The sequence below is a fragment of the Lissotriton vulgaris genome, chromosome 4_1, assembly GCF_964263255.1.
Source record: "Lissotriton vulgaris chromosome 4_1, aLisVul1.2, whole genome shotgun sequence".
Classification (NCBI taxonomy): domain Eukaryota; kingdom Metazoa; phylum Chordata; class Amphibia; order Caudata; family Salamandridae; genus Lissotriton; species Lissotriton vulgaris.
The window spans coordinates 1,171,886,864-1,171,910,906 of record NC_141691.1 but is presented as its reverse complement, the minus strand read 5'-3'; the positions used below and the strand labels follow the sequence as shown (position 1 = coordinate 1,171,910,906).

General features: G+C 43.3%; 1 protein-coding gene across 1 annotated transcript in view; it reads left to right on the top strand.

The window, feature by feature from the left end:
- TNFRSF11A (TNF receptor superfamily member 11a) overlaps nucleotides 1-24,043 on the top strand; it is a 295,198-nt gene that overhangs the window by 104,742 nt on the left and 166,413 nt on the right. Inside the window, exon 3 of the mRNA XM_086965397.1 lies at nucleotides 15,198-15,323. Within this exon, the coding sequence (XP_086821523.1) occupies nucleotides 15,198-15,323 (126 nt within the window). The remainder of the gene's footprint in view (nucleotides 1-15,197; nucleotides 15,324-24,043) is intronic.

The window sequence follows — 24,043 nt, the reverse complement described above, 5'->3', positions numbered from 1 at the left end:
TCATCCTGTGTGCCTCTGCTGGAATGTGAATTGCCTGTCTGCGTTTTGGATGACAGAAGGCTGGGGGGCCGGAGTGGCTCCAGATGGACTAGGTAGGTCAAGAAATGGCTGAATAGACCTGGGCTACGATGGGGGAACAGGGAGGAGATTTCATTGCACCTCAAAGGGCCTGGTCTGCCTCTGAAAAATACTATTTCCACCTCTTGCCAGGAATTCACACCAGAGAAGGCCCAACTGTTCTGGCTGGGCACAGACAGCCTCTGCCTGTAAGATCAAATACTTTTTTGACATAAATCTTGGGTCCCAGACCCCTGAACTTTAGAACTCATGTGGAACAAGAAGACTGCCCAGAAGGAGAGCCAGAGTAGCTGTGAAAAGGAACGACTACTTTGCTGGGTGCTATGCTGGGCTGACCTGCAGTGGATTCTTCTGTCTTCGGCAGTGAAAGGCCTGTACAGGAATTTCTGCAATCCAATTTGGGAGTCTCTCCAAGGGCTTGAGGTAGAGCTTGCCCCCTGTTCACGAAGTCTCAGGAACAACAAAGACTTCAAGCTCTTCTGCCCGCAGCACTGGGGAGTGTGTGTTTTGTGCTGCAAACAGAGGAAAAGCAACTCGACGACGCCTACACTGCCACTGCCAACTCTGTGTCCTGAAGGCACCGCAGAGGGCAACGCCACACCGCATCGCAAACTTGGTCTCACCAACGACACTTTTTGACGTCGCCACCGAGCCGCTGCTTGCACCGCGACCTGTGGGCACCGCACTCCGCACTGCCTCGCTTCACGCTGAAGCTTTGGCACCGAAGAGCACCACCGCAACGCCGCTCCGCGACCCTGGTCTCATCGACGACGCCTGTTGATGCCACCACCAAGCCGCTGATAGCATGGCAACCTGTGGGCACTGCACTCCGTGCCACCTCGCTTCACAGCGAAGCCTTTTGGCCTCCCTGACACCGCCGCTCCACACCAAAATCGCTGCTGCTGCTTGAATCATGCTTCGAGGGCACTGCTCGTAAGTCACACGATGCATTGCCCTCATCCCGCACCGCAGCCTTGGCTTACCGACGTCGGCGCCATCGACTTCAGCTCGTCAGCCGACTACAGTGCTTCAGCAACAACAACGACGCTGCTTTTACCGTGGCCTGCTAGCACCGTGGCGAGCACCACCTTCATCTCGCACCCCGACCCTGGTCTCACCGACAACACCATCTGACGCTGCCACCGAGTCGCTGCTCGCACCGCGACCTGGAGGCACCGCACGCCACACCGCTGCACTTCACACCGCAGCACCCGATGCCTGCCAGCGCCAGCACCCCTGATTCCACCAGAGAGGAGTTCGACCTGCAACGCAACTGACTTCAAGGGTTTCAGCACCCTGCATTTCTCACAGGTACTGTTTGAAGGTCTTCCCGACACCGTAGCTAGGCCGCGACCCCACAACCAGGCAGAACTGCTGGATTTGTTGTTCATGACGCCGCGGTAGCCCAGAAAGAGCTACCCACACAAGGAACTCTTTTTAACCAGTGTATTTTTGGAACTGTGAACTTTTAAGTATAGTATTGTGGATTTTTATCGTATTTGGTCTTGTCTTAAGTATATGAAAATTGGATATTTTTCTAAACAGGTGTGGTGTCCTTTTTCAGTGCATACCCTGTTTTACTGTTGGTTATGTGCAAATGCTTTACACACTGCCTCTAAAATAAGCCTGGCTGCTCGTGCCAAGCTACCAAGGGGGTGAGCAGGGGTTACTTTAGAAGTGTAACTCCCTTATCCTAACTAGAGTTGTGGTTTCTGCCTTGCTTTGGCGCAAGTCTCAGCTAGCCAGAAATCCCATTTCTAACACAGAGGACAATTGTTTATACATTAGTATCGAGAAGTACATTGAAGTTACACACATAACAACCCACGTCTAAAACCCTGCTCTGCAAATTGATCACCGGGGTGACTCAGGAAAAGGCATGAATGGTGCTGGACACCACAATACAGGTAAAAATCTGGGTCTTGTGGAGTGCTCGTTGTTGCTAGAAGCCTTTGTTTATGAGTTGCTGATCAGCCTCAGTTGGAGCCTCGTGTTGGCTACAAGACATTCTTCTTGTGCTGTATATTGAAGTGAGGGAGATATAAGTACGCCTAGATGCCCCCAGTCCTTCTCAGTGTAGTCAGCCTGTAGTTTAGATGCTCATAAAGCAAGAAACCAGAAACCAAGAAAAGGGCTGAGCAAAGGTAGGGACAGAAGGCGGGAAGGTAGGGGGAGATATTTATGTTTTGTTGGTGGTGGGGATGTAAGACCACATACCTGAGGTCCCAGGGGGCAGGAAGGTACCCATCCACATGTGATGGATAGTTCATAGCATGGAGGAGTTACGTATGGTCATGACCTAAAGGAGGTTTGATTTTCTGTATGCTTACTTCTAATGCGGACAAAGTTCACATGGCTTCCAAGTTTATAAGTTATGTACCAACTATGTCGGAACGGCAGTGCATTGCCCCACTGAAATAAAAACAAGTATAATGTTTGGAATTACTAGCAATGCAACCGCTGCAAAGTAATATCAATGGGATACCCATATTTTGAACCTTTGACAATACCCGTCTGCAAAAGAACGTAATTCAAAATAGCGGACTACCTAGGGCAGCACTAAAAGCATTCTGCAGGTAAAAGTTCATCCAATCTCCCTGACTCGATGACTAGATCCACCTAGAAAAGAGAGACACAGACATAACGGCCCAGGAAGCCCTGCATCATGCATGCAGTGCCCTAGAAAATGTCAGGATGCCACAGGCGTACCAATGACCTGAAGAAGAAATTACTTCTCTTCCAGCATAGCAACTTACAAAGCTTTGCTCAAAGAAGAATCATGATTCCTAAGTTGGCTGAGGAATGGTAGGAGAATGATGGCACGCCTGCACATCTGTCACAGAGGATAACCACAGAAATACTAGCCTGCACTTAGCCTGCTGACACAGAGATACATTGGGTAATGATTGGAAAACCCACAGCCATCACAACTATCAGCCAGTAAGACGCCCAAGTCCGCACTGACATTTTGTGCTTCTGACATGTACGTACGGGGCGTACATGTTCCAGATGGTAAATCTATAAGACCAGTACTTACGGAATGTGACTGCCTACTACCAATGACATTCTGAAATGCTACTGTCTTATCTATTTTCAGGAAAATTACACCTTAATTTTTTAAACACAATATTGTAACTATGTTGATTTACCTCAGAGGGAAAATACACACACAAAATAAAGAAGGCATACCTGGTGTCTGCAAAGCAAAGCCAGTGTACCTTGGTAGTCTGCTCTCAGCAGGCTATAGGGTACCAGTGCATCCAAAATGATGTAAAGGAACTATCTTATATACGTCTGACAAGTGCATCACTCAAATATCCAAGAGTGATAATATTATCTTGTTTTTCCCCCATTTGGTTTACATAGCTCAAAGCGTAATTTAACTGAAGACAAAAACCGAAAAGCTGTAGGTGATACACACAAGGTTATTCAGAAATGTAAAATACACTTGTGTGTAATTTACACATGCAATTAACTCGTACATGTTTTGAATAACTTTGCTACTTGTGACTACTAACAAAATCTGAGTGTAAAGTTACTCAAAATTGTAGACTTATATGTCTCCACCCACTGACAAAGAGGTTTGGAGCTAAATTGAGTGCAAGTTACTACTGGCAAAAAACAGTAGTAAGTCCAGCACCACACAAGGCCAACCACTGACACGGCAACAGCCCCTCAGAAAAAATAATAGAGGTAGGGACTAAAAGTAAAACCCCGATAAAAAAATATTATTTGAAATCTTTAAAAATAAAAATATATATAATTTCATGTCTAAAAAAATCTAAAAATAGTATGTTTATTATTTTATCATAAAATATTTTAATAACGTTTTGTAATTTAAACATTTATGTTAAAATAATCTTTAGTAAAAAATATTACATGTATTTACATTATTCTAATTAATATTACACATCACTTTTAATAATTATTACTACATCATAAAAATTATTTTTACTTCAGATGGGAATTTATTTTTTATTTAAACTTCTGTGAATAGCGATGGGCTTAATCTTTTGTGGGTGGCTGCCCACCCACCCCTAAACCCCCCCCCCCCTAACCTTCACTAAACACCTCAAACTCCTTCCTAAACTCCTCCCATTTAGTAGTCAGTATGCTACTTTTTCCATGCCACTCCCCATTGCAGCTGAAGACGTGCCCATAGAAAAGATAGGTGAGGTAGAGATTTCCACTCGTAGGTTTGTAAATAGTATTTTGTAGTACTAAAGTACTACAAAATGAAGTTTGTGAATTGAATCCCACACACATTAGTATCAAGTGCCTAGCAAACAAAGCTCTCTTAAAAGGGCTTACTTTGATAAGGAGAATGCCTGTGATGATGAAGAACCAGACCGTCTGTGATACCTTATGCTACTGAAATTGTCAGTAACAAATTTCACACACTCCCAAGGCACTGCGGTTTTGAGGACATGCAGCAGCACTGAACAAAAAACACCATAGGATAACGAGGTCAGGGGAATGCCTTCCTCTAGCTCCAACTTTCAGCAGCAACCCACTGCTGCAAAAGAAAGAACTGCAGCAAGTTCTTAAATATCCCCACTCTATAACTTTAATGTGTAGATCCCCCCCAAAGGGAACTCCGTTCCACTGAAGGATGCAGTCTGTGAATGTGCTTTACAGTGTCCACTTACAACACAGGCCCTGAGGGCTTTGACAGATGCAGTTCTCACATATTCTGAAAGGAATCTTACAGTAACCGAAAACGAGGGGGAATGGCCTTTTTAGCAAGATATGTGATCGCAAGATTCACAAATCCCTGTTCAGCAAGGATTTTAACCACAGTCATGACGAACCCAGGTGTGTAGTTTTCCCAAAGCACTTTGCATATATTTCCCTTGGGCAGAAGTTTCCCTCCTGAAACCCGAAGAAGGGGTGTACGTCTAATGGATTGAATTTGAAAGGGGAGTGGACAGGTTCCATGCTTAACAACCCTCTTTCCTGTAGTTGATACAAAGGGTGGACTTGGGACTAGTGAACAACCACAGCCAGCCCAGTACATCCACATGAGACACAGCCACTGTGTGTGCCAGTCATTACCCCGAAAGGAGTGTCAGATCACCAGGTCTCTAAAAGTTATTTATTCCAATTGTAAGTGCAGTGACACAGTCGCAACAACATGAAAAGTGCATTCCTCTACTCCACCTCGCACGACACTAAAACACTTTCCACATGCCCCCAGCTCACAAGCATCACACCTTTTCAACCAGACACAACTATTAACCACTGTAAATATCATGTGTTCTATCCTTACTCAACTTCCCTCCGCTATACTCATACGCGTTGCAACCTAAGTCAGTTTAAGTGAACCAATCTGATTAATCACAGACACACCGAAATCTTCTAACACAGGCCACACTGTAATTTAACATCCTGCCCAAAAACACTGTCCTGTGGTTTGTCATGCTGCCCATCCGCCAGTGTGCCTTATCGTCTTATAGAGCTAAGTAGCACTGTATAAATGCTACTACAATACAGAAGCACTCCATCTGGATTATTGTGGCAACGGTATAAAGCTCCTTAGTACAATTTTCTTATACATAGGCGCATAGATTGGTGCACTGCAGCCAGAAACACCACGGGGCAGGATTAAGAATCAGGCAGTGAAGCCCATGTTCAATTTTAGGATGCGCAACGTAAAGTGAAGTAGAAAGAGCCAGTCAACTACCAAGGCGATTGACCAGAAGATTCACGGGGCCTGCTGCACTGGCACATCCCTATATACTGTGCACTGGTATTATTTGCATCAAATATTATTAAAGTAAAAAAACGCATTAAAGGAACAAAAAAATCTGAAAGCTCAAGCTCAATAGTAAAAAATGAATATATATTAACGTTTACAAAAAAGCAAGAGAAAACCAGTTCTTGATAATGAGATATCATGCTAAAACTTGTAAATCGTGTGCCATGTTTAAATTGTCAATGTAGATCTAAAGACTTTGGTTAAGTTTAGCAAACTTAACAAACTTAACAAACAGAAACAACAAACGATTTTCAATATCGTAAAATCTTTTACTCATCCCAAAGCTCTGGCACTTGAAATCCCCCCCTCGCAAGCCCTCTGTGATCAAATTGCTGATTTCTTTGAGGAGAAAATTAATAATATCCACAAGGACTTCCCCCCTGCACCTATTCCTACCCAAGAGCCTGACACAACTATTCCCTCACTAAACCAATTCAAAGCAGTCTCCCTATTGCAAACGCATAAAGCCATACTAGCCTGCAAATCAGGTGCACCCACGGACTCCTGCCCCCCAGTCATCTTGCACCATCTTATTGAGGCCGTTAACCCTCTAATCAATGCGATTGTGAACGAATCCCTCGACTCCGGCATTGTTCCTTCTGAGTGGAAGAAGGCCACAGTCAAGCCCCTCATGAAAAAGCAAAATAAATCCCCTACTGATTTGTCTAATATGCGCCCAATCTCACTCCTTCCTGCGCTAGGCAAAATCACTGAGCAACTAGTTCATGAGGAATTAAAGAATTTTGTGGAAAATCATTGTATCCTGCACCCACAGCAATCTGGCTTCCGCTCCGGCCACTCCACAGAGACCGCTTTGATTGAGTTGTCAGACACCATCAAGTTCTTGCAGGATGAGGGCAGGCAGGCCGTCCTCATCCTGCTCGACTTAACCGCGGCCTTCGACACCATCTCACATGCTATTCTAATCAATAGGATGCGTGAGATTGGTGTCTCGGGCTCCGCGCTTGCTTGGATAACCTCATTCCTGTCCAATCGCTCTCAAACGGTCTCCTTGGGCCCCTTTCTTTCCGGTGAACGATCCGTCATCTCAGGGGTACCTCAGGGTTCCATCCTGAGCCCCCTCTTTTTCAATGTATATATGGCCCCCCTTCTCACGTTGATCGAGTCACATGGGATTCTCGTGACATCTTACGCTGACGACACCCAGCTCGTCGTCACTATCGATAAAAGACTTCCGGATGCTGCCATCAGATTCCAAAACTGTCTGTCAGAAGTCTTTTCTTGGCTTAACCTGCATCATTTAAAATGCAACAGCGCCAAAACAGAAATAATTCCCCTAGGTAAAGGCACATTCTTTTCCCCCAAAGACTGGTGGCCTCATAACTCCGAAGCACCACCAAGCGCGGTCGCTTTAGCCTGCAACTTGGGCGTTCAATTTGACGCTTCCCTCAGCTTCGATGAACATGTGCGTATTACCGCAGGGCGCTGTTTCAGTCTGATCAGGCAATTAAAGAAATTTTTTAATTTTCTGCCTATTACAGCCAGGAAATCAGTCGCGGTGGCGCTTATCCTCTCCCGGCTGGATTATTGTAACGGCCTCCTAGCAGGCATCAAGAAGTCCTCTCTGAAAAAGCTGCAGAGTGTCCAACATGCAGCAGCCAGGCTTGTTTTGAAACTCCCCCGTAGGTCCTCAGCCTCTGCAGCCCTCAACACCCTCCATTGGCTGCCCCTCCATAAGAGAATTTTATTCAAGCTCTTAGTCACTGTATTTAAAGCTAACAGGGGCTTGGGTCCATCCTACCTGACCAAGCGCTTCCAGCGTTACACTCCAACCCGCTGTTTGAGGTCATCTGGCGCCAATTTCATTTCTGAACCCCGTATAAAACTAAAATCCAAGGGTGGAAAGACCTTCTCTTTTCTGGCGGCTAAGGCATGGAACCGTCTCCCCCCCAACCTTAGGCACGCTCCCTCAGAAAGCCTATTTAGGAAATCTCTGAAAACCTGGATTTATTCTTAGTCCGACTCCTCAGTTCTCGCAGCTATTTGATCCATGCCCCCCTAGACGACCTTCTGTGTGCTCAGCGCCAAGATGCTCCCTCCGGAGCGAAAGTTAGCGCTTTACAAATGCCAATAAATATCAAATATCAAATAAATATCAATACAGCCCTGCAACAAATAAATGGGCCATACTGCAAGTGCCCTGGACAATGTTTCTTCCCATTGTTGCACAAATAAGCAATGTCTGATTTTACCATTCAAAGGCTATAGCCTTAAGAGCAATGCCAGATGCAAAAGAAACAAAAATGTGATCACAAAGTTTCAAGTCAACATCCTCAACTTGCAATTTTAATTGATGTGCGGGTCCTATTTATTTTAGCATTATATATGATGCTTGAGAGATTTTTTTTATTTAACAAAAGTCCTGAGGCATCAGGAAAGTGAACTTGTGAGTACGTCCTGCCCCCTCTACAGTGAATGTAGCCATGCAAACTTAGTGATGTAATTGGCAATTAAGCCTCTTGCTATAAATGCATTTGACCAACTTTGTTGTTAGCCCAATATAGATTTTTGAATAGTCGCATTAGGTATCCTTCTTATAATTAAGCTCCAAAATGTATGTTTTACTTACACTGACAACATGCAGTATTCAGTGCCACAGATCACGTGTGTAAATCTTAAAATGTAAGATCTTATAGCCTGTAAGTAAAGTAGATCTGAGTCTGTGGCTGTTAATCCTCCTCCTGCCCCAGGTGCGTCATCTGCACCCACTTCCCGTGGATTGATACAACAGCGCAGATAGGTCGGCCTTCAAGTCAATAGGGGATTCGGAAAATGATTGCACCAGGCCCTCCCCAAAGACATTACTGTTCTTCCACTCAGTCCACTTGAGCCTGCTTCTGTTTGATTTTGCTTCCTCTCCCCTTGTTCTTTGGTATACTCCTCTATGCTGTTCTGGAAAGCCAGAGGTCTTTTTTTATGAGGGTTAAGGCTAACCTCAGAGAGTCCTGGAACACCATTTTGACTTCCCATTCACATAGACCTCAAGGTCTGAGAAATCAGTCCTAGTTACTGATATCAGGTGTATCAGTAAACCCCGAAGTGAAGGGGTGTCACTAACAGAATTGCAGTTGAAATGCTTAGGATTCTATTACAAATGAAGAATTACAGGGGCCTCAGTAGTTCTGGGTCTGATTCCTGAGTTTTTGCCTCACTTTTGTCATGGAGTTTCACCTAGAGATTCCGGCAGCTGAACCTCCGCGTGAAAGTCAAAAGATCAGCATTATTCTTGCGGATCTCATTAGTCCAATGTGGTCATAATTAACTGACCACTCATAATGAAGGCCATTTGCTCTTGCAAGACTCTGGCTGATCAGCGGCAGTTTTGCTCTGAAGTATTTCACTATTCTCTAACCAAAAAATGCCAACGTGGTAGTGATAGAAAAGGCAACATACATTTTTGTGTCTGAAAGATTTTTGCAGTGAGCCAGCTTGTTTTATAGCCACAGTTTAACATAGTTTAACTACAGATATAGCTTAAGCTGCAAAAAAAAAAGATGAGAGGAGGTTGCGCAGAGTATGCAGGATGTTGGCAGGGCTCGTGGAGTTTCTTGGAACAAACTGGCGCTCTGGGCACTGAACAGCGACTTACAGAACATTTACATGACCAACTTGCCAAAATAATTTATGTGTGAGTCATGTAGCATTCAGGCATTGAGTTCCAGAGTAAATAAAGTGTGCAAATGATGCCAGCAACAGATAAATTACAATATATTGAAAGTGCAGTAGGCTTTAGGTGGGGTCTTTTAGAAAAGCGACTGTTGTGGCATCAACAATCGTTGATTGCCTTTGGTCTAAGTACAGGGCTTAAAAATACCATGATTAATGTCTCTTCTGACTTTCACGTTCACTGATAAGTTGTTGTTACGGCGACCATAACTCCAATTAGGAAAGGTGATGTAATATATTACAGCCTACCTCACCTTCCTAGAACAGATGGGTCTAAGTGATCATGGAGGTCTAATGATTTCTTAAAAGCAAGGTACATCATCTTGTGGATTGCTGTACAGGTTCTGCTACTGCTCCTTTTGTACAGTGTATAGTTTTTCCTGTGTTGATCGGACTAATTTATACTCATACCTTGGTCAATCTGCCTTATGGCACATTCGCGGTGAAAGTTGTACTACTGTTTACTTTCTTCAATGTACAGTTTTTTCTGTTGAACATACACATTTAAAAGCATAGCTTGAGTCATGCTGCCTTTTTGGGAAATTTAAAAAAGTAATGCTGACAAAATGGATCTCATAATTGTAGTGTTGCTAAATTTCTTTAGTGTCAGGGTGGTCTAAAACCTTAAAATGCAAACTCAAATCACTGCTCTGACCGAGCCAGATGTTTTGCATTTAGAGTCAGCCCAAGATGTGCCCACTTTTGATAGTTGAGAACCTTACATTATTGTCCGAATGCTTACTTTTAACACACAATCCCCCACATGCATCAACCTATTTAGGAAGTGCAAACGGTGCGAATCGGTAAAATCGGCCGTTTGCACTTCCTAAATAAGTTTTAGGGATGCATCATGCATTTTTGTGAAATTCGCTATTTTTAGCGATTTCCAAAAATGCGATTGCTTTTAAGGAATCGCAAATTTGCGATTCCTTAAAAGCAATGCATGATTGTTTTCTAATTGCAAATTAGCAATTAGGAGGTGCAAATTACCACGAGGTTGAACCTCGTGGTAATTTGCGAAAAGTTTTGAAAATGCTCAAAAATGCATTTTTTAAACTTTCATGATTGAGACACACATGTCCTTAGGACATGTGTGTGTGAAACATGCACTTCAAATTACATTTCTGGGGTGCAGGGGGGGGGGGTCCTTTGAACCCCCCTCTGCACCCTTGGAATGCATTAACAAATTGCGATTTTCAAAAAGAAAATCGCAATTTGTTAAAGCCTTTCCATTGATCCCTATAGGCCTTTTGGCCCATAGGAAATCAATGGGAATTGCGAATTTGCACTTTGAAATTCGCATAATATTTGCGATTCGGTAAAAATTGCGATTTTTACCGTATCGCAAATATTTTGCGAAAATATACATTCATCCCATTTTGCGAATTCCAAATTGCGATTTCCTATTTTTCGCAATTTGGAATTCGCAAAAGGGCGGGATGATGCATGTGGCTATTAGGGCCAGATGTAGGAGCCCTAATACCGGTCGGTAACAGCCGAATTCGGCCGTTACCGACCGGTATTAGGGTTTTCAGATGTAGGGGGACTATATTTTACCGATTCTGTAAATTTACAGAATCGGTAAAATACCGAATCGGTATATTTACCGATTCGGTAAATCCACATGTAGGTGGCACTCCTAAGAGTGCCACAGGCCCTTAAGAATCGGTATTTTACCACCCAATCCTATTGGGTGGTAAAATACCGAATTCAGGTGTGCATGCACATCTGTGCATGCACACCTGTGCAATGTGACACACAGACATGCCCTTAGGGCATGTCTGTGTGCCACATGGCACACAAGTCCGGAATTGGGGTGCTAGAGGGTGTCAAAGTGACACCCTCTGCATCCTTGCAGGATTCGGTATTTACCGATTCGGTAAATACCGAATCGGTATTGCCCATTGATTCCTATGGGCTTCATGGCCCATAGGAATCAATGGGCAATACCGATTCGGTATTTACCAAATCGGTAAATACCGAATCCTACCGATTCGGTAATTCTTAAATTCGAATTACCTACATCTCCCCCCTTCCTATTTACCGACTCTTAAATACCGAATCGGTAAAATTCTGTATTTAAGAGTCGGTAAATAGGAATTACCTACATCTGGCCCTAGGTCCTTGGTATTGGAGAGATAACTGAATCTTGAAATATCAGTCCACATTCCATTATCAGTTTATTAGGATACTCTGAGAATGGGGGTCTGGCAAAGCCTAGAGAGATGTAAGACACTGGTGCTTCACACATACTCCCACAACGATGTGTAATATCTATTGCTCCCTTTAAGGGACACGCTTACCATTATTTGATCACTGAAACAGTTGTCAGCAGACTGGTCCTGTAGGTGTCTGGGAGTCTCCAGAGAAATTCTGTCAAAATTGACATCTTCTGGTGTGCCATGCCCCCAGGCTGTGGCTCAGCAACCACCCACCAATTTGACAGCCGCAGTATGAGCCCTGCCTCCAGAACGTGAGCGTATGTGTCCTGATCCATTTAGCTTCCGCGATCCACTGCATTTGCTGGGTGGTCCATTGCCTTGCAGGACCCCATACCTAGGCTCGGCATAGTGAATCAGACTGGATGCACGAATCATGTACTCTGGCTGCCACAGTGATACACTGCAACACTGATGGTGTACCTTTAACCCTGGACCCAACCGACAAGATAGGATGGCCCTGAGGGATGGTAACAGAGGTTCTCTAATGTTGTGGCACTTTGTGCCTGAGGCGATGGTCCTGTATTCCAGGGGGACGAACTGAAGCCCCTTTCCTTGGACCTCACTGGAACCACAGATTATGATTCCTGCTACTGAAACAGCACCAACTGTTCAGTAGTTTTGGAGTTATTAAAAAAAATGCACATTTGTATATCTAGAGACACAGATCCTTTGTCGATCTCACGTGTACTTGTGGATCCGAAGCCCAGTGGAAAGAAAAATTCATAATACATACCCATGGGCTGCGTGGGGTTGGGTGTATGTGGGTGGTTTGGCCATGGGCCGAAGGTCGTGCCCGGCTGTGGTTGTATTAACGCATGGTAATTATGTTACTTTATGTAAAATAAACCATAGAAATTCACTGAAAAAACAAAGGGTACAGGAACGTCGTAGTTAGGTTCACATTCTATCCACACTATAACGGCCCGGTAACCTTTGGCTTTGCAGTGAATATATCTATACATTCACTATATATATATATATATATATATATATATATATATATATATATATATATATATATATATATATATATATATATATATATATATATATATATATATATATATATATATATATATATATATATATATATATATATATATATATATATTTCTCCCCACCAAGGTTGCCCTTATGGAGCCACCACATAAGGAAGGGTTTACTGCACACAACGCCACAGGTGATCGGCTGTCAGCATGTCGAAATCCTTCACAGCAGCCATACGCGTTTCGAGCTAATAAAGCTCTTGTTCACTGACCAAATGATGAAATGTAAGCTTTGAACGTTTTTGAACAGCAATTTTATTCAAGAGTCCCGCCCATGTGGGCGTTACCACAGGCATGCTGGTAACGGTAGTCCTGGTATGCCTGAAGACTCGGCAGTTCGTTAAAGCAAGTGCGCTGACATTTTCATCATTTATAATAATAATCCCGGTTGGGCAGAGGATATTTGCAACATGATATATATATCCACCCCAGCATGTCCTTTGCGACCGCCAAAATCAAGAGAAAACACTGCGGCTCCAGTTGCACAAAGCGTTTTTATTTGATCAAGTGCAGCAACAACTCCTGATGTTTTCGCAGCCCTAAGCTCCTTGATCACAGGTCAGGTTTTGTTTACTTCCTGATCATTACAATACAACATGTGATCTATTGTGTCAAAAAAAATAGAAAACAGACTCTCCGTTGGTGCCTGGATGAGGATTAACATTTCGGCCATTTTAACATTGTAATGTTACATTCAAACAGTCTTTTTTATTCGAAACAAATACCTCTTTGTTGTATGCCGCTTGGTGCCTTTACATATGTATATCATTTGGGTGTTTCTAGAATAAGACATTTCATCGTTATCTTCACATTGGGTTATAGTGAACTCCTGTGATGTACATTTAATGCTAAAGCATGATAATCATCGTTATCTTTCAGCCCTGGGTAAATCTCTAATTCATTTTAATTGGTGGGGCAGAAATCCCATAAATACAGACTTTCTTACCTTCTTTATCACCCCTGGGATACACAATTTAAATGACATATACAATACAAAACATCACCCCATGATTTCCACAATGATATCCTGATTGCATATGCATGCAGTGAGCACTGTGGAAAAAAAAACATGCTTGGGTGAGCAATTTCCCAATATTACATCTTCTTAATCATATTCTGCCACGCAACTACCAGTTTCCTGGCAAAATATGATCATGAAGAAATACTGTATATGACATTTAAATCATGGAATTGGATAGAGAATGCAATGTTTTTCATATCCTTAGCTCTGATGAAGTCGTGATTACAACGAAACATATGTTGGCAAATTGGATCAAGGCTATTTGGAATAAAGCAATTATAACGTCAAAGATCAAGTACAATGACCGAAGACTGGAATCTTAATTTTTGCGTATGCGTAAGGCTGTATTAATGGTTATATGGAATATTTAGCTTGTTATGTGCACCACATTATTTGTTTACATACACCAAATCAAGTGTTGACTTCTAAGTGAGGGTAAGGAAATCCGAAGTCACCCCCATCTACTTAACTTTCTTACAAATGTTTTGCTGATGGGTTTGGGTCTATTTTTGCTATTTTGATCTCTCCTCTTACTATTGGTTAAACTGTAAATTATATTAATAAATGTGTATACTGTGTTATATACCACAGTTCTGTCCTTAGTAATTCAGCTCTGAAAGATAAAAGACTGAGTTGGCATTGCTGGTATTTAAAATCGGGACCTACAAATAACACCAAATTTCAGCAACAAAGGCTTGACTCGCTGAACCATTTTTCAAAAGTGAAGGCACTGCCTGTTGATAAATGCTTAGGCTCCCATTATGCGTTGGCTGAAGTTGTGTCCCTGGAAATACTGCTCTGTGCAACTATAGTGGTCCAGTGTTTTCAGACCTGAAATTACCGGGTCCTGAAATCCCACATCCAGTTTTTCAGGGAGTGGATCTGCACCCGGATGGAGGGTGGCAGGAACTCCTGGGAGAGGCATAGCCCAGCCCCCACTAGCATCACAAGGGGTGCAGACAAGACCTTTTCATCCTGAAGGAGGCCATAGCTTTCCCACATCTAAGACCCCTCATCTGCCCCTGGAACAACACGCCTGCCCACTTTCCACCCCCTGTCACGTATTTACAGTGAATCCTCCTGGAATCTCCGAAAAACTGCATTTAAGGACATTGTAATTCCAGGTCCTGCTGGTTATTTCCCTTTTTGGGGAGTGTAACTCATGATCACTGTTAACTCATGGGGAAATACTGACTGCAGTCATTCACTCCAGGCCTAGTCTCATCCTGCAGATTTAACGTGGAACTCAAAATAGGGTCTTTGCAGAAGGTTCGCCAGTCATGTTCATATTTCATGGGGTAATATTGAGTCCAAGATTCTGGACTAGTTTCTGTGATGCTTTTTTTATGTGCAAACTACGTCCTTTTTCTTGTTCCTCCTTTTAGGAAAGTACTTGTCTACGAAGTGCACCTCCACCACAGACACAGTATGTTTGCCCTGCGGTGCAGATCAATATATTGATGTCTGGAACGAAGAAGAAAAATGTTGGCTGCAGAAACTTTGTGATTTGGGTAAGTGAGGATCAGTATTCACTGCAGCAGCTACCATGATAGATCAGCACGAGTTTCCACAAGTAATAAATAGACAATCAGTGTAAATGTTGGCATCATTGAGATAATAGGCTTCAGGCGAACACTGTTCACTTGTTCTGTTTAAATCTAGGTGGTACTAGTTGACATTCACCAATTGCCAATTCAGAGAAGAAAAAGCTGTTTCAAAAATATCTTTTATAATTTGAATTTAAACAGTTTTTTGCTGATGCTTTTTTTTCTCCTACTGCTGATGTTTTTCGTCCGATTGGTATGCTGGAGAAGATAGAAAGAATGCAAGAGTCTTGGGGAGAAGGATATCAGTGGGGTTTGTAGTGTTTTTCTTAGGTGTCTTCATTTTAGTTGGGAATAAATAACTAAACAGTTTTAGCCCAATATTTGGCAGCTATTTGGTTTTTGTCCAACTTCTAAAATATGCTTTTGGTCATATGCCTTAAAATCAGAACACTGAAGTTGTGCCTTTTGACATGCAATGTACAGGGATTGGGCAAATTGGGCGCTCTATCTCATAAAGGCTCATTTATCAGTCTAACTTACTGAGTTTCTCAGAAATTACGTTCTGGCCCGCTCAGCCTCTAGTTTGCAGATATCATGAGCTTGAAACTTTTCGAACATTCTGTCAAGGTTTTTCCTGTCTGTAAGTGGTGGAGAGGGGTGCACCGTATTGGTCCCATGAGTCACATGATAAAGTTTACTAAGCTGTTAATAAAAATGTTCGTCCACTCCTTCTCTCAATTTGCCTGGAGCATCTTCCTTGTTAGATCATTTAAAAAAAATATTACCATTTCTTAGATAATTCATTTTATTTGATATGGTCATGAAAGTACACATATACATGGAGATGGATATGATCCAACTGTGACCTCAAAAAAGTACAGGCTATGAACAGGTAGAGGAATCTAAAACAGAAAATGGAGGCGGAGGGATGTCCAAGACCAGTTTAGCCTCTATCTGTGTGAACCATGTGCGAGTCTTAATGCAATACTGTGAGAATGTATTCGGTTTGGTACTCTTTCAGGGATTCACCTCAGCTGTGGAAATCCTAAATCTTCCCCTTAAGGGCCAACACAATGCAATTCACATCGGACTTTCCCCTCAGATGCTGTGCAATTGAGACTAAATATCTGGGCATTTGGCTCAGCTGAGACAGGGACGAGATAGTATGGAGCGAACTATGGTACTACTCTTAAGGCCATTACTACACTCTTTGCTCCCTGATTCTCGCCTCCTCCTCAACCCTTTCCGCGCCTCTCATTCTGCCTCTCCCCTTTTCTTCACTCCCTTCTCCCTCTGAACTTCGACACCCCCACCCCGTATTGATCTTCATCGCCCCTAAACACCCAGCACATTCTATTACCCTATTTTATGTAACTCATGTTTTAATGCACATTGTTTTACTTTATTGTAATTGTTTACCTATCTTGTAAAGCGCTCTGATACCCCCGGGTCCAGTAGCACTATATAAAACCTTGGAAATAAATAAATAAATAAATAAATAAACAAATAAATAAATAAATACTAGATGGATCTCGCTACCATTATCATTTGCAGGGTACGTAGGACTGATCAAAATGGTTCTCCTACCTAACGTGTGGTACCAATTCTGAAACATTCCACTCCTGCTAACTAGGGCCTTCTCTGCACATACATCACAGTTGGTTTACCTGGTATCGGAAACAGCCCAGGCCAAAATGGGAAACACTTACCTTATCATTCCACCATGGGGGATTTGGAGCCCTTCACATGGAACTCTGCTACTTATGTGCCCAGTCATATCATGCGTCCACTGGTACCATCCCACAGCGTTCTTCCCCCTTTTCGTGGTAGAGATAGATAACAAAGCCCTGGTGCCCCCAACATCGTTCTTCAGACTGCCCATGTGTGGCTCTACTGGCGATACGTCAACAGTTGACTGCACGATTCTGGCATGGAGAGGCTGAGAAGAACGGTGGGAATGTACCTTCTCTTCTCCCCTAACCTCCAGCTGTGATGTAACCTACTACTGCCAGTGACCTATGAGCTTTGAACAAAGGGCCCGATTACTTGGGGCGGTCTTTACAAGCATAAGCAAAAAGAACTATTGACGGACAGAATGCAGAACAATGTCATACATTCACCCCAGTACAGAGATCTGGGCCTAAATCCATACATTTGTTTTGCTCACCATGCCATTCCAGTTTAGACCCAGCCATATGCTAATCAGTCTTGACCCTGCGCCCAATGGGAACAGTCCAGCCCGTACTGCCAGGCATACCTTTTCCTACAGGCATGGCACTTTAAATTACTAGCCAAATTCCTGGAAGGTTTGCCTTGCTCACCTTTAGACACATTTACATGCCATAGGCTTTCACGCAACTGCAAGGCTGCCCTCCTTTAATTCCCAAATGATTTTACCGCATTGGACACACTCTTAATTGCCACTTTACCAAACATCTTACTTCATGCGCTCACTTTATCAGTCGGTTCAGGATAATTCTAAGGAAGCACTCCTGGGGCCAAACTGGGCTGGGAGACTTCGGAGGATGTGTAGTGATTTAGTTGCGCTCGGACCGACCTGATCTCCAGGAGTTGTCTTTGTATTATAGATTATAGCTTTCTGCATCGCCTTTACTACACCTCTGTGCCGCTATACAAATTTCGACTACATGACGCTGACTGTTGTGCTAGATATGGCATGTCGGCGGCAGGGTTCTTCCATCTGGCTTGGCCATGCAGTAGTGTACGCATGCATTGGAGGGAGGTCACCACCGCCTTGTCCGCTATGGTGGAAGCAAAGGTGCATTTGGGCCCCTTTCGTCTGCCTCCTTGTCTACATCAAGGACATATCTGCTCGGCACAGTTTATTCATTGCCCATGCCCAATTATTTGTGAAACGGTTAGTGGCATGTATGTGGGAAAATTTAAACATTTGCTTCCAGACTTGGTCATTTGTCAGGAGCAATCGGAATTGTGCGCTAAGTTGCTCCCTCCTGCATCTAGACCTAGAGAAATTTGACAGCCCCTGACTGCATACTTGCTTCTCACACATTTTTCAACTAGTTGCCTGGGTACACTCTGACAAACTAATGAAGAAATCGTGTGGGCTGTACTAGGCCGGGATGAATCATAAAGACACTCACAATCCTGTATCTTGAAGTCACTCCATGATTCCCCATTGGTATTTTGGTCCATGTTTAGATAGTCTGCATGCTGTCCAAACCACAACTCTCTGTTCAAATGTCGGTTTGTATAACGATCTTAATGTACAAATGCTCTTCTATGTAACTTTCTATGTTATTAGCTTTGTATACAAAATTAAAAAATAAAGTTTTAAAAAAAGACCAGTGCATCCCCCATAGTTGTCAAAGAAACACTAATTTGCAAAGCCAATAGATCTGGCATGTTGGCTTCCAAACGTATGTTTTTTCAGTACTTGATTTTTTTTGTCATGATTTTTGCACAGTTGTATTATTGAGGAAGCTGTCAGACTTTTAGCAACAAAAAAAGCATTAGCAAGCCAATAGATCTCGCCAATGCTGTGCAGCATAGGTGAAGCTAGACGTGGCCAGTGATTTTGTGGCAGTAGGATGCGGCAAGCAATGCAACATGGAACAGAGACAGGTCAAGCAACACACTGCAGGAGGGGGTTGAAGGGACAGGAGAAGTAACACAACATGGGAGGGGGTTGGGATGGATGAAAGAAGCAACACACTGCGGGAGTGGATGGGAGGGACCGGAGAAGCAAAACAATCCAGGAGGTGGGTAGAAGGGATGAAAGAAGCATTATAAGACGGGAGTGGAAGAGTCAAGAGAAACAACACAACTTGGGTGTGGGTATGATGGAAAATGCAACAGCAACAAAATGGTAGGGGCGGGGCAAGCAACAATTTCAGGGCAAGGAATGAAGAAGTGCAAGCAGGAAAGCGCAAGCAGTGGAAGGATACAAACTGACACAAGGAACCAGTACTTGGACCATGCTCTAGAGGAAGGTCAAACACATGAAAGGGAAGTAAAGCCGGCACATGCTGACCAAAGAGAAGCAAGTAAATGAGACTGACAATGAAGTCAACCAATGGTAGGGAGTGGGCGGATTCTAAGCCCTCATTTGGGTACTAAGCCTGCTGTAAGCTAACAAAATGTCTTGCAAGTGACAGCTCATGCACTGTCATAGGCAAGACCTAAAAATGTCTAAAAGCAAGAGTTTTTTGTTTTTCAAAAGCACACATTGCTATGGTAGTCTCTGACACTGAAAGGAACTACTTTGTATGTGGATGTGCTCTTTGTCAAAGAGCAGAATGCTGTTGCTCACAATGAAGAGTTAGCCAATAACTAAAGTGGACTGTCACATTGCCCCAAGAAAATGGGAATGACATAACAACAGACCAATGGATGAAGTTGGTTAGCTAGCAGCCCCAAAGTAAATTAATAAAAATGTGTGTGTGTGTGTATTTATATATGTGTGTGATTTTTTTTAAAAATCAATATGTTTTGATAATGTGGGACCTAAAAAGGTACACATTTATGCCATATATTCGACACCAGACTAATACCTCAGTAATCCAGAAGCAGTGAATCTGAACATGTACAAAATTACTTGGAAGATCTAAGATGATAAAAAGAAAGCCGGTGGTTGCTGTGAAAAAATGCCTTCCTCCCAACTCGCCCACGTTTGGAGGGTACCACCCTCCTTGGACTCATCTTATACCTGTAAACAAATGATATGTCTCACACAGTCTTCCATGAACCTCAAAGGGTTCACCCACCCTTAAAACAGAAAACGTTACAATGAACTAGGACTCCTAAACCACTTGATCTCATCCTTCTTGGAGACTTAAAAGCGTGAGAGGTGTGTTGAGCACAGTCCTGAAACAATTCCCAGTTCAGAGAATATCCAAGAGGAGGTTAGCTAAAGGGAAACCCATAGCAGAGTGAGACAAACAGGCAAAAGACATTAGCCAGTTTGAAGTTCAGATGATAAAAAACTGTGAATTAAAGGTGGGAGAATTTGGGTTGCTGATTGAGGGGAGTGTGATCCCTTAAAAAGCAGCAGCCACAACCCCTGTCAAGTTGAACCATAATAAGTCACTAAACAAAGCCGTGCTTAACCCTCTGGTAGCTCAGCACAAAAGCAGTCAATTTAGAGGCAATTTGTAAAGTATTTATGTAGCGCACAAACAGTAATAAAGTAAAAATGCAGCATAAAAAATCCCACTTCCAGTTAGAAAACAATAACATTTAATACATTATTTGTCACCAAAACGATACAAATCCACTCAGTAGAACCAGAAATAAGTAATTTCGAAGATTTAAATAATATAGCATCTATTATTACAAAGCACAGATTCCTGGTCATGCGAGACCATGTGAAAGTCACAAGTTCAGGCTGACCGTAATGGAGCGTGGCCAGATACAGAGACCAAGTTAGTCCTGCTGAAAAAGTTAATTTCTCAAAGTCCAGCGCGAAGAGTCCAGAGGCAGAGGCCATGTGAAGAACTTTGCATAAGGTAGATGCTGTAGTGCGAAGAGCTAAGTATTTTAAATATGTTTTTAGCATGAATTTTGGCATCTTATGCTATTATGATTTTTTCAAAATCAAATAAATCTTGTTTGACTGACTGACTGATTGTGAAGTCCCTGTATCTTTGAACGGAAGGTCAGGCAGCTGATTCTTGAAGTCACTTCAGGTAGCCTGGGAGGAAGGGAGCAGTTCCAGTCTTCCTCTTAGACAGCAATGGCTGACCTCAGGCAGCAGGGCAGTCCTCTGCTAGCATGGCAGTTCTTCGGTAGTATCCACAGCTCCAGGAGTGTACCGAAGAGTGGGTCTCAAGGTCTAACCTGGTGCTAGCTTTAAAGTGGGAGGGACTTCTAGACTCCCCCCCCCCCCCCACCCCCTCATCGGTTTCTGAAATTTACTTTTCCCCTGCCATGGTCCGAGAATGTCTTGAGTCACAAAAGGCTAGTATGAAGTTATTTTTTTAAAGTGTGCTGTAATCTTCTTTGAAGTGTAAGTGTGGTAGGCGATAGATCTTTCTCCCCCATTAGATCAGAATGGCCCATTCTGTCAACATCCAGTTCCCCTTTGTGATACTGTCTGGGAGGACGCAGGCACCAAATGGTTAGGACTAGAAAATGTACGCACAAAAGGGGCTGTATAGTGTGAGTAACATAAACAAAATAAACAAACAGAGAAAGCCCCAATACTGCAAATCACTCTATTTGAAAAAACTGCCCTCACTCACATACCGAAGTATGTGACATGCTTCATCATCGGGCCTGCTTGCAATAGGCCCTGGTGTAGCCACACACAGGGCTGAGCATAATGGAGGGGGAAAAAAAATTATAAACTTCTCTTAACAAGAAATATAGTCAAGACAATTGGACATAGACGACATGTAACACAAATCTTGGTGAATGCCGTGCAAGCAAACATTAAATCGGAGCTAAGAGGGAATAAGGAAAGGGTCGCCCTCCACTCTAAATCTGTAATTCAACTACAGACCCAATCCAACGGCGTAAAGATATATCAGTGACTCTGAAAGAGGGGCGGTCAAAACATACTGCTCCCAGACACTCTCTTATACATGTTATAAGTAGGTGATGCACTGTACTCCGCCCACGTTAAAAAACACCTGTTCTCCCGGACAGCACCACAGAACAACACAAGATGTGACCCAAAATAAAGGTTGGTCGCAAGAGTCCACACCTGATGTTGGACTAAGCTCTTAATAGAGAAAAAATGTGCGAGAAGCAAGAGACGCCTCACGGAAACACCACCAACGGGGTAACTGGTATGCAATTTCCAGATAGGCCACTGTCTCATCATCGGTAGTCACTTGCTTCTCAAAAGAAATAAGAAGAAAGAAAAGAGGTGTCCAAAACAAACAACAGAAAATGTGACAAACAGTGGAGAGCAGAAAAATCTGCTGGTGACAAACACACACATATAACTGAGTGCCTAAAAACACAGCACACAAGTCCCTTAACCAACTTTATTTATAGGGAAGTGATAGAGTGCTGTTTAGATTAAAAAGGCTGGTAGCTATTCATGCATACCATTACCTAATGCCAGTGCCGACATGTTTCACTGCTATAATGCGTTAAGCAGTTTCATCAGGGCTGCACTCATATGCTGCCACTCCACTTTTGGACACTAGTTCTGTAATGCACAGAAGTCAGCCAAGTTAGTCATACCCGCCGCTCCAGTTTCAAAAAGGTAACAGGGTACTCCAATCGTAAGTTTTCCCTTTCCCTTAGTCTTAAGTTTTCGTGACGACACAAGGAAGACGCCTTTCCTCCGCCGTGTTGTTCTGTGGTGCTGTCCGGGAGAACAGGTGGTTTTTAACGTGGGCAGAGTACAGTGATATATCTTTATGCCATTGGATTGGGTTTGTAGTTGAATTACAGAATGCTGTGCAAGCACCAAGTGACCACTACTGAAAAGTGCGACGAAAAGTGCAGTTAGGAAAAGTGATTAAAACTGATTAAGGGTGTCAACCAGAACACAACCTTTATTAAACTTTTCTTGACGCCCCTATCAGGATTAAAAAAAGGAAGAGGATGGGAAAAAGCCACAAGGAGACAATTAGGAATCTCAAAGCTTCCCTCCTACCACTGCCAGAGTCAACATGTTTCGACCGCTCTGTATGTGCCCATCGGGTCACTCCGGTCTTCTTCAGGACCGTCGCATTCAGTGCCACTCTGCTTTTCTCCGTACTTCGGATAATGATACCCGTGGGGTGAGGTAGGTCCACTAGATCCGTACCCCTCCCGTGATGAGTGCGGAAACAGTTCCCTCAGGTGCTGCAAAACATTCACTTTCGTAATAAAAGAGAAGATAGTACAGACACTCTTAGTAGTCACATATTCTTACTATCATTCCTTCTTCGTTATGCCTCTTTAAGACAAAAACCATTGGAGCCCCATTATCTAGTGTAGAGCTAAAATCCCGGTAACAAATTGTACCCTGAGTCCTGCTCAGATATGTCTTATCGCTTGCCCATTTTTAACCTGATGTGTACAGGATGCAGGCCCTTTCAATCGTCCCTTTCCTCACATTTTACGTGGTCATTCGTATCTCGTACCTAGCCCCCTTGGTGTTCATGGGACCATCATTATACTACAACCTACTTCTTATCCTGTCTCAGTGTCCAGACTCGAAAAGAGTGTACGTATAGTTGTGCACTTACCGAGTTCATATTATTTACAAACTCAAACTGATGTCCGGTGAGAGGGACGCCAAAGAACACAATCTTCAATGAAATGGAGTGAATAAGGGAGAAAATGTTAGATGCCTCCACCACCTGATGTGCACCTCTGTTTACAAACTCTAAAACAGAGTCAAGCGTTATGGTGCTTTCATCGGGTCTACGCCGCCAAATGCGCTCTATGCGCTCACCCCCTCGAGCCCTCTCCTTATCGTTCTGCTGGCGAGTCCCGGCTCAGTCACCTTCAGACCGTGACACCGCGCAGATGATACGCGCAGTGTCTTTCAGAGCTTAAAAGATGTCCGATGCCGGTTAGAGCATCCCATGTGACCGCTTCGTCGTCGTCGTCACGTGGAGCGTTCTCAATATCATGGGAAATGTAGTTCTATAGGCATGTAACGACCCACGTTGTTGGTTCGAGGCTCCTACTGCGCTGCGGTGTATATTAAATTACATAGCAACCGCCCTGCAGTCTAATAGATGGCATTACAATAGATC